Source organism: Solanum dulcamara, chromosome 4 (genome assembly GCF_947179165.1).
Source record: "Solanum dulcamara chromosome 4, daSolDulc1.2, whole genome shotgun sequence".
NCBI classification, from domain to species: Eukaryota; Viridiplantae; Streptophyta; class Magnoliopsida; order Solanales; family Solanaceae; genus Solanum; species Solanum dulcamara.
This window is the reverse complement of record NC_077240.1, coordinates 60081166-60096956: the sequence shown is the minus strand read 5'-3', so window position 1 is coordinate 60096956 and position 15791 is coordinate 60081166. Positions and strand designations below refer to the sequence as shown.

The 15791-nt window shown below is 35.6% G+C and overlaps 1 protein-coding gene across 1 annotated transcript; it reads left to right on the top strand.

Moving 5' to 3' along the window:
* The first annotated feature begins 7777 nt into the window (after positions 1–7777).
* On the top strand, positions 7778–12470 carry LOC129887467 (YTH domain-containing protein ECT4-like). Its single transcript, XM_055962577.1, has 9 exons — positions 7778–7976; positions 8621–8697; positions 8779–8917; positions 9009–9079; positions 9247–9825; positions 10170–10763; positions 10898–11110; positions 11288–11434; positions 11596–12470. Exons 1-9 carry the CDS (start codon positions 7949–7951, stop codon positions 11863–11865), a joined length of 2118 nt encoding a protein of 705 aa, XP_055818552.1. The 5' UTR covers positions 7778–7948; the 3' UTR covers positions 11866–12470.
* The last annotated feature ends 3321 nt before the right edge of the window (positions 12471–15791 follow it).

The following is a 15791-nucleotide window of genomic DNA, read 5'->3' as shown; positions in this document are numbered from 1 at the left end:
TATGTTAACAAATGTTTCTGGTTCCATAAGCGATTTGGATTTACTTTAGTACATGTCTAGGAGCCCTGAGATTATAATTGAGACAGCCCATAATGGCATTTATAGGACACTCGAGATTACTACACCGTTACTCGGGTCCTCAAATAAAAGCTTAACTTTCTTATTTTGTCGAGTCTCTGATAATGATTTAAATTGCATATAGTTACTCACTACTCTACTCGTGTATATTGTAACACTTCTTTCCCTGAGTCCCGGGCCAGGATATGTTCTCGTGCACAGTTCACTGCATTATTCACTAAGTCCCTCAATAGAGGGCCAGGATACGTGTATAAATATATGATGATGTGTTGTAATAAGGTGGTGATGGCACTGGGGCCATGATGGTTTTACAGAGATGATTCACCGGACCCCTGAAAGGGCCGGCTATATGATATGACTCGAACATGCATGTTTTTGTAATTCATAAAGTACAGGTACATGTTTCCGAATTGATATCTTATCCCCTGATTCTCTATCTCAGATATGTTTCCAGTTGTATTATATTATGTTTTACATACTCAGTACACATATCGTACTGACCCTCTTTCTCGGGGGGCTGCGTTCATGCCCGCAGGTACAGATACAGATTTTGGGAGTCCGTCAGCTTAGGATTCCATGCAGCTCAGCTGGAAGAGGCTCCATTGTATCGGAGCCTAGTTTTTGATACTGTCCACGGATGTATAGAAATTGTTTTATCCATTCAGGGGTACGGCGGGGGCCCTGTCCCGCCATATGTTGTCATTTATATGTTTAGAGGTCTGCAGACATGTATATGTGGGTTGTGTATGTCAGTTTGATTAAGCTGAGTCTACATGATATATGATATATGTTATTATGTTATGGCAGCCTTGTCGGCTTGCGTGCCCTATCGGGTTGTGGTACAAATGAAAAGGGCTACAGGTTTATGAAAATGTTATCGCCCAGTGGGGCTCTGTTACATGATATTGTCTTATTTATGATTCAATGTGACCTCAGCTAATAGATATATGTACGGGGGGTCCAGGTCAGACCCCAGTTGCGGCCTACGGAGTTAGGTCGTGACAGCAAGCCTCCTATGATTGGAAGTGAGAAGAGCAAGGAGTGAATAAAAGAAAAGAAAGAAGTATGATAAGATAGGACAAGCGAGTTTCAATGTGAATGAGAAAGGTGAAGCAGAATGAACTCGGAGGAAAAAAAACTACGTCTACCTCATACAAGTTGTACCGACAAGGTTATGCAACCTATGAATATGTATGTGTTACATATAGGTCCAAGTGAGTAAGTACGTGGTAAAAGAAATAAGGGTTCAATAAGGACAATACAGTTATAATACTTTGGATACGTTACAAAGAGGTAGAGAAGAGATATCTGTGCTTGTTCCCTATATCCAAAGGTAGTCTAAACTCCTAAAAGTATTGGAAGACAACGGTTATAGAGAACTCCTAAAAATCCTCGTAAAATCCTATAAGATGAGTTACATTCAAGGACGAATGTTCTAAAGGGGGGAAGAATGTTATACCCCGTACTTTTGTACCTTGGAAGGTTCTAAAGCTTCTTAAGTTTCTTGATAGGCTCTTAAGTTTTTTGAAAGGTTCTTAAGTTTCTTAGAAGTTACCATGTGAGACAAATAAGCCATAACACTACCAAACAACTCTAAGGAAGGGAGAATGTGACACCCCATAGTAGGAAAGATTGGAAATATAGTTATAAGAATCCGGAAGAAGTTAGAGGCCAAGTAATGAGTCATAGGACTCGACTTATGTACGTAAGCTACCAACTTGAAAATCTTACATTCTTAGGCTACTTGAGTTCATACCAAGCTTACGTAGTAAGAATTACATAAGTTCATAAAGTAAGATGAGATTACGAACCCACGAGGAGGAAAAGAAGGTGACACATGGTAGCATGAGAGAGTGCCACGTGGCAGCGTCTGGAGCAAGGGTGGTCCCCCCCCCCCACATGCCACGTGGCAGACCCTAAGTGGAGGAGGTAGTGTGTTGGCCCTATGAGGGCTTGACACGTGTCACCACTTGGGGCTTGACATGTGTCACCCCCTAAGGTAGCCTCTATATATATATATTATGAATTTTTAGGCTCATACTTATCCTTTAACTTCATCCTCATCAAGAAAATTCTAGAAAAGAGGAGAAGGGAAACCTCTAGCTAGAAAAGAAAGAGAGCCACAGTTTTGGGAGGAAAAAAGAGGTAAGTTCTTCGATTTTGTTCTGTGAATTAATTATCTACGGTATACCATGAAGGTATTAAGGTGTTATTAATATAAATTTATGGTTTGGATCATCCCCAAAATGTTAACAAACAGCCCCAAAGTTTCAGTTGCGCTAAAGGAAATTCCGAGGCGAGTTCCGACAAGTTTTGGCTAGTTTCGGGTAAGGTAAAGTTTTCCCTTTCAAACTGGAGAGTATGATGTTGTTATAGGGTATATTACATGTCTTAAGTGAGGCTGGAAGTGGAAAAAGTGTATAAGGATGCTTGACATTAGAAACAAACTAAATTGAAGTTGTAGTAGGTAAATCGAAGTCGAGTAGTGTGTGGTTGTTGTGGTGCTGCAGGTTGGGGGTGGTTTAATTATGTGTTGCAGGGCTGGAAAGTACTCAAAAAGGGGTGTGGGTGCTTTTGGTTACAGCCACATGACCCTCTGTTTTGTATGGTAAAAGATTTTACGAAATAAAGGCTAAGAACTCCATTTTGGTATCGTAGTTCAGAGCTAGTTGTTTGGAGTTGTATTGGGTAATGTTGAAGTGATTTATTTATATATATGTTGTTGGTTGTTTTTTTGGTATGGTTTTTGATATTTTGGCCGAGTTGAAATCTCGGGGATGTTGAAATTATAAGGGAGATGCTGTCCAATTTTCGATAACTTAGAAACTAGTAATGAACTAATCGAGGGAAATGGATAAGGAGATGACCTCTATGGAGACTTGGTTGTAGAGTTGGAATTGGAAAGTGAAAGGTCATTAACCATAGTATTACTTTCATGTTAAATAGGTTCAACAGACGACGAGGCAAACGTATTAGGAGTAATCCGTAAGAGGTATGTAAAGCTAACCGTTCCTTCTTTTGGCATGTCTTTGGCATAAGTATGTAAAGCTTATTTTTTCTCTTGGCATGTTTTGACATAAGTATATAAAGCTAATCTTCCTTTTTGGCATGGTTTTTATAAAATAAGTATATGACTTTTATATGATTTCAAGGAAGTTCCTATTTGTAGAGCTGCTAGGATGGACAACTTCTTGATTTTCCAAAGGATATTTTATCATGCCTAAATACGTGTATATGATTCCAAAAGTTCTATTTGGATATAACTCACAGTGATATTCAAAAGGTACTTGATACGACTCTTGTCTTGATTTTTGAATAATAGCTCATTTTGTTAACTCCATCGAGTCTCCAAAATTATTTAAAGTGCATTTAGTTTTACACTACTCCACTCGTGGATGCCTCAATTCTTCCTTCACCGAGCCTGGGTCAGGTTTTGTTATCGTGCATACTTCTCTACATCATTCGCCGTGCCCCGATATGAGGGGCAGGTATGCCCTGTACATGGGTTTGATTTGTGAAATTATGATGTGTCATGTACACATATGATATGATATGATATGATATGACCATCTAATATGATATGATTTGTTACGCAGATGTTCCCTACTCTAGAGTTATGATGTGCTGTGGCGCCAGTAATGGGGCGGCGACCACGATTTATTCACCGAGTCCCATAACGAGGCCGGATATGGCATATATTTTTCTGCATACATTATCTGTGGTTATGAAAAGCATTTTGATATTCTGGATATTTTGCTCATTTTTGCACCTTCTATTCTAGTAATGGCTTTACCTATTATAGTCCATACTTTACATACTTGGTACATTGTCCGTACTGACCCCCTTTCTTTGGGGGCTGTGTTATATGTCCGTATGTACAGACACTCGGTTTGCTGATCCACTCGCTTAGGACATCCACCCTTTTGGTTGGCAGTGCTCCTTTGTCCGAAGCCCTATTTTGGTACTAACTTTTCTATTGTACATTTGTACATGTTGGTTAAGGGTACGATGGGGCCCTGTCCGGTCATATGACTAGGCTATCGTTCTGTAAAGGTCTGTAGACTTGTGATGTGGGTTATGTATATATGTTTTGGGCTTTGTATTCCGTAACGGCCTTAACGGCTCTCTTGTGCTATATTTGTTCTCATGCGCTCTCTAGTGACTCATTTTTTATTTCTAATTTTGTTTATTCTGCTAACACGCTAAGTGGAGCTAAGGGTACATTTGGGTGCCCAACTCGGGCATCAGTCACGACCTACAGAGTTGGGTCATGACATACCTTTCACCCATGGAGCCTAAAGAATTTCTGCAATCTTCCATGAGTTTCAACTAAAACTTGAATCTTCTTAATTTCAACTTCAATTATATGAGCTGTGATGTATTTTGTGAATTCAAATCTATTTTTCGTATAAATTAATTGGTAATTGCTTGGAATTTGATAGATTCTTCATATATATTAATTATATTGTTAAATAGGACTTAGGATCTCATTATAGGGGATGAAAATTGATGAAAAACAATGAAAACAATCTGGGAATTTGCTGAAAAAATGCTGGGGCGGCGCGCCATTATTGTGCTAGGAATGTATCTCTGTAGTTTACACCCTGGCACGACGTGCCACTATAGCGCCTGCAAAGCATCCAGTGTTTTACACCTTGGCGCGACGCGCCACTGTAGCGCCATAGCCAGTTTTCCAGAAAACGCATTTCCCCAATGCCACGTATGTGATAAAGTTCTTTTCCTTTGTTTTGTTGATCCTTACCTCTCATCAACTACTCTTCCAAGTGCATGAATTTCATTTCATTTATGATTTAGTCTCTCAATCAAGCATGAATTACTCCTCCATTACATGAATTTAGTTTCAAGCATGACTATTCAAGTACGATTTTAAGTATGTTCAAATTATGCTTTCTTCATACAAATTATGGAAAAGGTGACTTAGGACCCTATGTGGTGACTTAAGGCCTAATAATATAAATTATTTATGTATGATTTTTAATGTGGAAGAACAATACTCACATTGCACTTATGTTATAAAATGAGCTACTCTATGAGTTTCAAACCTATGATCATGTCTATGATATGTTAACTATGAATACTATGCTATGTATCTATTACATGAGATTTGACTTAGCACCGAGTGGACTTGAGGTGGGGGGCCTACTAAAAGCCCTAGTAGCAACCTCATGTCTCTTAAACTATGTGCCACTGTAAGTTGTCTTTATAGCCTAGCTATTGAATCCACATATAACATATGTACATGACCCGCCTAGCGAGGTAGAGTCTACCTTGGCAAGTAGATTCCCCTTTTCTTCGTTGTATGGGGAGACAACGAGATTCCATATTATAGCTCGCATGGTCTTAATATCGGTTATGGTTCCTATCCCACATATGTTTATGACTATTACACTACTGTATGATCTTCATCTATGCCTTTTAAATGCTTGATCATCATGGTATTCTTCATGACTTTACTTAACCTTTTTATCATGTATAATCTTAGTCACTGCATCTTATGAATCATGTTGCATGCCATGTCCTCATACTTAGTACATTCCAACGTATTAATGCATACTTTCTGCCTACATTGTCTCATAATGTAGGAGTTGAAGTTGAAGATCATATTCATCTACGTGGCTAGTTAAGCCTTCCTATCTGGCACTGTATGTGGTGAGTTCTCATTTATCGGGGACTAGTCGTCGAGTTGGTTATTATTTTTAAAGACTTTTGCTATGTTTCATATTGAGGGTAAGCTAGGGATATCTCTTAGCCCCCGCCAATGTTCATAAGTAGAGGCATCTAGTTGGACAAATGTTTCGAGTCTATGTTGTCATGTGACATTCTTTCTTTACTATTCATGGTTTAGACTCTCTTATGATGTTTCCATTTTTACTTTACCTTATGTGTACTTATGATATGTACAAGAGGCTTGGTTGGAGTCCTTTCGGAGTTTCGATCATCGTGTTACAACTAGGCCCTAGGTCGGGTCATGACAATAAATCCTAGATTTTTTACAAGATTCTAACATCAAATCATTCTTCTATCTCTAGTGAAATCAAGAACTCAATTCTAAGGTTCAAGACTTGATTTTTGAACAAATCCATCAAGAGTTCTTCCTTCCATATCAAGGTAAATATACTCATAATTTTCTAGTGATTCTAACATATGATTATATATCCTAAACAAGAATCTACCATCAAAATAAACATGCATGTTTTACTATTTAGTTGACTTTGTTGCAGTCTATCTTCAGAGTTATTCATTTAGTTCAGTATATTTAGTTTTAGTAGTTGTTGTATTCAGTTATTTTACATACTATATATTTCGTGTACTGACGTTATTCGATGTTGCATCATTTTATGATATAGATTCAAATATTTTGGATTGATAGTAACACGTCATTACGATCACTTTCATCCAACATTGACGAGACCCCTTTTCTTCAGTAGGTTAAAGGCTTCATAGATGAGTCATTTGAGTCAAAGTTCAGTTGTTTTACAAACATATTTATCATTCAGATTTCTTTTATCTATCAAGTTGTTTAGTTTGTTTTCTAAAGTTATTACATGCTCATCTTTTAAAAGCTTCCGCATATTTGTTATACCATTCAATATAGTAGTAAGCCAAGCCAAAGATTTGTTTGGGACCGATAATGATTCTGAGTGCCGGCCATGCTCAGAGTGTAGGCTCAGAACATGATAAATACAACTATAAAGTAAGAGTGCCTACATTAATTCCATACATTTCAAGATCTCCTAATTATAGAAAGAAAAATCTTGAACACATACTTGGCTCAAATTCCAACAATTACGATAGAAATACGAAGGATTAAGCAACCGTAAACATGCAAGAGTTGATTTCATCAGAAAGAGGAGATAAAAGAATATACAACATACGTATTTACAGGGAAGTATGCCTTTAGTATAGGCATTACAACTATGTGCAAACTAGTTACGCTAATCAATTTCAGCTATTATAAATGACTTTACCAAAAATAAAGAATTGTGGGATCAAAACAAAACTTGAAGACCTAAGACCAACAGAAAACATTAACAGAGTAGTGAGAGCATAGTTTCCACATCGACCTTAGTTGGCCAAATACAAAAACAACACAAAACCATCAAGAATGGATCCTATTATGGCTCAGAAGGAGAAAAAAAAAGTAAAAGGGTACTAACAAAGGAGGGATCGAAAATAAAGTTATAACATAAGAATAAATATCGCTATTTGTTCTTTAAAAAATTTAAAATCATAATTTAAATTTTGTACTATAACTTTTGAAGAATTTGAGATATAATTTGAAATTGCATATTCAAATACTAATTTTAAAACTAATGATATAAAATCACATGTTGAAATATCCAAATGTACTGTAAGTCTTTTTGTTAATATCTAGATATTATACTTAATTTTTGTTCCTTAGAGAAGGGGTTAGTGCAATTGTTTCGAAATTTCGAAGAGTTCACAGACAAACCAAAGTCCACCACCACACTTTTGTCCTTTTCTTACAACATAAAAAGGTCGTACCTGCATGAGGACCAAACCATATCACAAACCAACAAGATAGTGACACGTAAGAGATCCGGCAAGATCCTGTGAGCTAGTACGATGATCCGCTTGTGAGTTGATAAACAGGGACAGATCTTGAAATAGTAGAAATATGAGGGTCTTTAATAGCAATTCGGTGGTGCTATTTGAATCACAGCAATTTATGGATCAAAACCCTCCCCCTTTTGTAGTTTCTCTCTCTCAAATCCCAAACCCTCTTTCTCTCTCTACATAGCCTCAACTTGGTGGCGGCTGACACTCTCTCACACCTGTTGTCTCTAGGGTTTTACAAAGTCCTCTTTTTTGGAGATCTATCTTTGCTATGGCGACCGTTGCACCTCCTGCTGATCGTATCCTTTAACATATGGGTATTCGTTGGTTCTAGTTTTTGATTTTTACATGATATAGGTGTCTCTATGGTTCTATGTGTTAGAATTTTTATCTGTCTTTTGGTTTTATGTAGATCTGAGCTCGTGGTATTAGATGCTGTTATCTGCGCGATTTTTGATTGTTTTTTATTTTGTTTGACGAGTGATTCATGTGTAGTCTGTCTAGAAAGAAAAAAAATTCTACTTTTTCTGTTGTTTTATTGGTTTATAAGTGAGCTTATGGTGTAGGCTGCTTGAGTTTTTTTTTAAAAAAAATAAAAAATATATTTGTAGCTGCTTTATTGGTTTTGGTGTGGGTATATTCAGCTTATGTATGCTGGAAAATTGGGTAGATGATTTGGTGATATATAACTTGGTGTTTTCTGTTTAATAACAGTAGTTTTTTAGTTTCTTCATAAAATCTTTTCTACATTCTCTAATTATTTGTGATTGCGGGTTTTGAAGTGTTTCATAGGCTAATTCTAGTAAATTTACATAATTTGATAAGATGTGTGTTGCTAAGTACAAACTTAATTCATATGTTGGAGCTTGTTCTTGGCTTAGTTGTTAATGTTTTTTCGGCTAAGAGTGAAAAGAAGTGTTGTTCCTTTACTTTACTGCTACAGAAGCTGCAGATTTGCTGCAGAAGTTGTCATTAGATTCTCAGAAGAAGACTCTTGAAATTCGAGAGCCAAAAAAGAAGGTACCCGTTAGTGTTTTCGTTTAATGTTTGTCTCGGTCAGTTAGTCTACAGTTCCTAATTTGAATTTTTGATCCTTTTCAGCCTTCTGTGGACTCGAAAGACATTGGGAATGATCAGATCCAATCAATGGATCGGTCTGTGACCCCTCTGTTACCCGATTTCATGGATCCAACTTTGTGCTATGTTCCTAATGGTTATCCCTCTACAGCATACTATTATGGTATGTTAATATCTCTGAAATAATGATGTTTTGGTTACTCACTTGTTAGCACATCACTTGGTTAAAGATGTTCTTCTCTATTCTGATATAGGATATGATGGTTCTGGTAATGAATGGGAGGACTATTCAAGATTTGTGAATCCTGATGGAGTTGAGATGCCTGTAAGTTAATTCTGTTTGAACGTGTTTGATGTGGTGATCTATTTGCTGGTAGGATTGAATTTTTGGTGTCACAGGATCTCTTATGCTATCCGTACTTGCTTCATGGCTTGCATAAATATTAATTGAGTTTTGTTTATGTTTTTGGTTTTCATATGTTCAAATTGCAGGGAGCTTATGGGGACAACGGGTCACTTATGTATCACCATGGCTATGGTTATGCAGCCTATAATCCATACTCGCCTGCTACTTCCCCTGTCCCGACTGTGGGGCATGATGGCCAGCTTTATGGAGCACAACACTACCATTATCCATATTTCCAGCCCCTTCCTCCAACTAGTACTCCATATGGTACTGCGGTTTCTCCACCAAAAGGTGAGATCACCACCTCTGCAGCTGCTGACCAAGCACCATTGTCTGTGGATTCTGCTAATGGAAATTCTAATAGCATTGCAAATGGTGTAAAGGGAAATACTGGTCCTACGTCTGCGAGGCCTGCATTCCAGAACTCATCCTTGAATACTAATGGTTCTTTTGGACGGGGTGCCTTTCCTGGAGGAGTTGCTTCTGGTTATCAGGATCCTAGATTTGGTTTTGATGGTGTACGATCTCCCATTCCGTGGCTAGATGGGTCAATGTTCACTGATGGGCAAGCTAGGCCAGTAGTGGGTAATTCTATTACACCATCATTTTCAAATGGCGGTGCTGTTCCATCATCAAAAAATCAGAATGTTCATCCGAATATAATGGTATGTTGCTTTTCTAGAATATTGATCTGTTCTTGCCTTTTCAGATTTGAAAGGTCTCCTTAGAAGAGTGACTTAGGACCCTTTTGGCCACAAAAATGATTCACTTTTTTCTTAATAATTTCAGTTTATTTGAAAATCAGACGTTGGATTCTGAATTTGAAAAACAACTTATAACTTGCTTCCAAACTCCAAAATTCCAAATAAAGTAAAAAGTATTTGGTTTCTATGGCCAAATGTCAACTCAGAAGGTACTCTAGGAATTGGAGACAGCAGCTGCCTGAAAAGGTTTTCTGCATATCTATTTGAAACCTCTGATGATACTGATTCTATTGTTTCATTGTCAGGGCTTGCAGCATCCTAGGCCCTCGTCTGGCTTCAATACAACTAATGGATATTTGAATAGATTGTATCCCAACAAATATTATGGGCAGTATGGGAATACATTCAGTTCTGGCATGGGCTTTGGGTCTAACCGGTATGATTCTCGCATTACGGGTCGTGGGTGGATGGCAGTTGATAACAGATTTAAACCAAGGGGTAGAGGAAATAGTTTCTCTGGCTACGGCAATGAAAACATGGATGGATTAAATGAGCTCAACAGGGGACCAAGAGGTAAAGGATCCAAGAACCAGAAGGGTTTTACACCAGTTGCTTTGGCAGTCAAGGGGCAGAATATCCCGCTCACTGTAACCAATGATGCCGAAAAAGATAAACCAAGCTTGATATCGGACAGAGAACAATACAACCATCAAGACTTCCCAGTGACATATACTAATGCCAAGTTTTTTATCATCAAGTCTTACAGTGAAGATGATGTGCACAAAAGCATCAAATATAATGTTTGGGCTAGCACACCAAATGGCAACAAGAAGCTTGATGCTGCATACCAGGAGGCTCATCAGAAGTCTGGAGGCTGTCCTGTATTTCTCTTCTTCTCGGTGAGCTTTCATATCTAAATTGTTTCTCCAGGTTTTTGTTTTCATCTGGTCATGCATGAATTTGTTTGTAATTTCTATTTTTTTTAGGTTCTCAGACTTTGTTTTGATTGCTTATTTTTTCACATTTTATGCAGGTAAACACAAGTGGACAGTTTGTTGGTGTTGCAGAGATGGCAGGATCGGTTGATTTCAACAAGAATGTGGAGTATTGGCAGCAAGACAAGTGGATTGGCTGTTTTCCTGTCAAATGGCACATTGTGAAGGATATTCCAAACAGCCTTTTGAAACATATCACTCTGGAAAACAATGAGAACAAGCCAGTTACCAACAGCAGAGATACGCAGGAGGTATGCAGTGGATTTTAATATTGTGAATGAGATAGAATATGTAGTGGTTTCTGCGTGGGATCTAGTCTGTCCTGGTTCAGTTCATCTTTGACGTTCGGGTTATTATCAATCAAGCTTCTGCCAACTGTTTCACATATCTCAAAAGAGAAGGTTTTAATGTTTCTATGTTGTGTACAGGTTAAAATGGATCAGGGCCAACAGCTGCTTAAGATATTTAAGGATCATGTTAGCAAGCAGTGTATCCTTGATGATTTTGAGTTTTATGAGGATCGTCAGAAGAGAATCCAGGAAAAGAAGGCCAAGCAGCAGCTATTCCAGAAGCAGGTAGCATATTTATGTCCTACACTTCTGGTTATATATTTTATTATAAATACGAGAAGGACATGATGATTAGAGGTGCTTTCACTAGTGCATTTAGCAGTAGTCGTTATTTTCGTATTTGTTATCTTCCTCCAATGATGGTTTTTTTCCTTCGGTTGTCTCAGACGCAGGTGTGGGAAGGCAAAGTCTCTGAAGATAAGAACAAAGAAAATTCCAACAGCGAACTTAAATCCCAGAAACCTTCAGAAGTTTCTGCTGTTTTGAGCAAGGAAAGTTTACCGCCTCTTCATCCTAATGGGCAGGTCAAGCTTGCAGAAAATGTGTCTGTTACAAAATTAGTAGATGATGTGAAGGATGCGAAACCAGTCATTTTGTCTGACAAGAAACCTGTTGTAGCTAATGGGATAGCAAATGGGGTTGCTAATACATGCTAGCTTCTGCCTAATTTAGGGTGGTCCATGGTTAACAGGTCCTAAATTGGAGCTTTGACTACATGGGAACTTGGTTAGATCTCATAACCATTGGCTGCCCTTTTTGTCCTAGCTGCATTTGAAGTCAGTTCTTGCACGAAGAAAGAGATTCCCAGAGAAGAGTTGGTTGGTGACAAAGGCTATTTCATCTGCTTCTAGGACTTCAGAAAGTATGTTAGCTAGCCCCATTCCCTCATGGGCCCGTTTCTTTGCTTTGCTTTGCTTTGGCTTCTGACGGGCTTCGTACACCTTTGGGATTTGGGTTTTAGGATAATTTACCTTTGGTTTTTGTTTCCTTTGACTTTGGGGTTTTGGTCCATTTTTTCTATTTATCTGTTTCCTCAGTTGGGGGTTTTACAGTTGGGGTTCATGTTATTATTATTAGGGTTCATGTTGTTATTATTAGTTTGGCTCCTAATCCTATCTTGTAAATCTAGATCATCCTGTTGCGGCAGGTCAGCAGTGCTTTTTGTACTAGTCAAAAAGAGCTAGAAAAGCAAGGTGGGAATGCATTGCAATATAATTGGTTGAAAAAGCTTGATAGTAATGTTTCAATTATTTTCTTTTCACCAAGGGTGTTTTCATGTTAATTTAGTCGAAGCACCACCTTATCAGAAAAAAGAACTTGCAGCTAGAATTGAACTCTTACCAACTCAAAAGTAGTGTTCGTTTGAGCTGTATATAGTGTGGAAGACTTTTGCAGTAGAGTTGATTCAAGGCGCATTTGACAATAGTAATGTTCCACATGTTCCAGTGACAGTTTGGTATTCAAGTTTACTGTGTACATACTAATGAAACCTGGTTTTCGTGGATCTTTGCTCTTTTGTCAAACTTGCATTACCTAATTGTATGTTGAGGACTATTTTGAAAGTTGTCTCCAAAAGTAAATAGTACTTATAACTGGACAAGATTAACCTTTGAATTTTGAATAATAGTTATATTTAACTTCATATCTGAGTATACCTTCTTAAATTATATATAATTAAAAGCCAAATGTAGACAAATGATGTGATATCCCTCTAACACCATCATTCATGTTTTATCTATTTTCTTCCCCTTTTTTATTTTATTTTACATTTTTCTCTATTTTTCCTTATTTTTTAATTAAACAATTAGCCATATTCTATCCTATTTATGAAGTTTCATTAATTTTTTTAACAATCATATTAATTTATTGTGTATAAGTTATTACATTAATTATTAGTTATTATATAAATTAGTGAAGAATTGAAAAAGACCACTCCATGTCTTCTCCTTACCTAATTCCTTTAATTGCTCTTTTTTAAGTTTCCACTTTTCATTTTAATTTTTACACACACATACCAAAGTTAGAAAAAAGAAAGAGTGATATGACACCTTTTTAGGTCAAGAAATTTATTTTATTTTATTTTATTAGGCTACTTCTAATTATAAATTGACAATACTTCCTAATATTTTAAGTATTTTATTTTTTTATTTAATGTATTTATAAGGAATAATTACTCATAACTCATACCTCTTCAATTTCTACTCTGAAAAATATCAATATCTCTCATAATTTTCATGTCCATAACTTCCAAATTTTAACTTGTAATGCCTTATTTCTCTATTTTGCCTATATAAATTCATATTTTATTTCATGAAGACTTTCATTCAAAGTTAGCCTTTCTCTTCTCCGCCACTTTGTGTGAATTATAACATGTAACAGAAAATGAGTCTTTCTTTACTCCATCACTTTGTGTAAATTATAACATGTAACAGGAAAGAAGTATATGAAGACAAAAAATATTTTATTATCAAGTCTTTCTTTTTATTTTTTTTTGTATTTGATTGTTCTTTCTTAATTTTAGAATATATTTTTTACATATTTGTTATCCTCTTCCAAGCAAGAATATATATATATATATATATATATATATATGATCAAGAAAATCTTCACGAAAATAATATTGAGGAGGTAATTTTGGCAGTGATGATATTTTTCATGCAATATTTTTGTGTGGTTGGTCGAAAAGTCAATTTGTGTCTAGCACTAATTTAATAATTATATTGCGTAGTTTGATTATAATATTTGTTAGATTTCAAAAGATAGTGATTTTGGATTGTTAGTACACTCAATTTTATTTTTATTTTACAAATGTGTAGTATAGTTTAGATTTCTTCCCTTTTTGATATAATTATTTTTGAATTGGTATGATTGAAATAGAAATATTATAAATAATATACATAGTACAATATCATATTAACAATTGTATATATTTTTCTTGTGTTTTATGTTATTATCATTAAATAATTTATTTCATTTATTCATAATTCTGTTTAAAAAATTCTTTTAGTAGCAGTATATGATGAGGAATCTGACATAGCTTTAAGGAGCGAAACATGATGGTGGATTTACCTGCAAAGGAAGACCTATAAGGAAACTTTTTGAAGCATAATTAGAAATTACTTTTGTAGGAGATTTTTTTACGTTGACTTATAATAGTAATTTCACGACATTTATTGATAACACTACTCATTTAGTCCTCTACGACTCTATGTTTGTTATGTAGCATAATTTATATAATTATCTTATTTCAACCAAAAGAATAATGCTAAGGAGTTTTATTTTTATTTTTCTCATAAAAATTAAAGATGAAATAATTTATTCTATAATATCATTGCTTTATTTTTTGGAAAAATTACCCTTTTACACATATTCTAATACCATATTTACTTGTATTTCCTATTATACAAAAAAATATCCAAAATTCCTCTTTTTCCTTTAACTCTCTCTCCCTCACTGATACATCACTCTTCCTCCCTAAATCCTCGCCTAAATTCGCTCCTCTTCATCAGTTTTTGATATTTTAAATTTCTGAGTACATCTGTTACTCAATTTCAAGGTTCTAACTAAGGTATATTTAAGTTTTTCCTTATCTGAAATCTCACTTCATCCTCATTCAATCTGATTTCTCCTAAAATTTGTATCGTTTGATTTCTTCTGTAAATCTTTGAAAAATCTTCTAAAATTGGTATCCTTTGCTTTCTTCTGTAAATCTTTTTATTTTTTTAACTCATATCTTCAATGATACATATGGAATCCGTTCATGGTCTCATACAGTTGAATAAAAATTAAGGAATTCTTGTTTCACCTGATTCTGATTCATCTTGGGAAGGTTACGACGAGGTTACATCCAAACATCTTAACGATCCAGCAGTGATGGATAAGCTATGTGAGAAATTGAAGTCGAAAGCTCCAGTTAAACATGCACCCAAAGAACTAGACAATAAAATTGAAGGGGTTACAACACGCCCTAATCTCCCAAAGGTATGAGTTCAATTAAATTTTTTTTAATGCCGTTTTTATGAAAGTTTTCTGATTCTGATACATATTGTTTATGTATCAGATTCTCATGTATCAAGCGTTAACGCTTTTGATACATAGTATTTTTTTTAAATATCATTTTTTCTGGAGATTTACTACTTCTGATACATCGTGTTTAAGTGTCAATTTCTATTGTATCAAGTTTTAATGATTCTGATACATCTACATTTATGTATCGGATTATAATTTATGAAGCCTTACTACTTCTGATACATCTTCTGTATGTATCAGATTCTCATGTATCAAATATTTTAATGCATCTGATACATCGTATTTATGTATAAAGTTCAAATTGTATTTAACCATGTTTCATGTCAATGCAGGGAATGAAGTACGTCATCAAGAAGATTATAACCATTTTTTTGTAATAGTAAATATTTTAGATGTATCTGCTGTTTTAATGTATCTGATACATTAACTGTAATGTATCAGAATTAGTAAGCAACTGAAATGTAATAATCTTTTCATATATGAATTGAAAAGATTTGTATGTTTTTCTCATCTATCAAACTCGAATATAAAATCAAAGTTTATGTATCATATT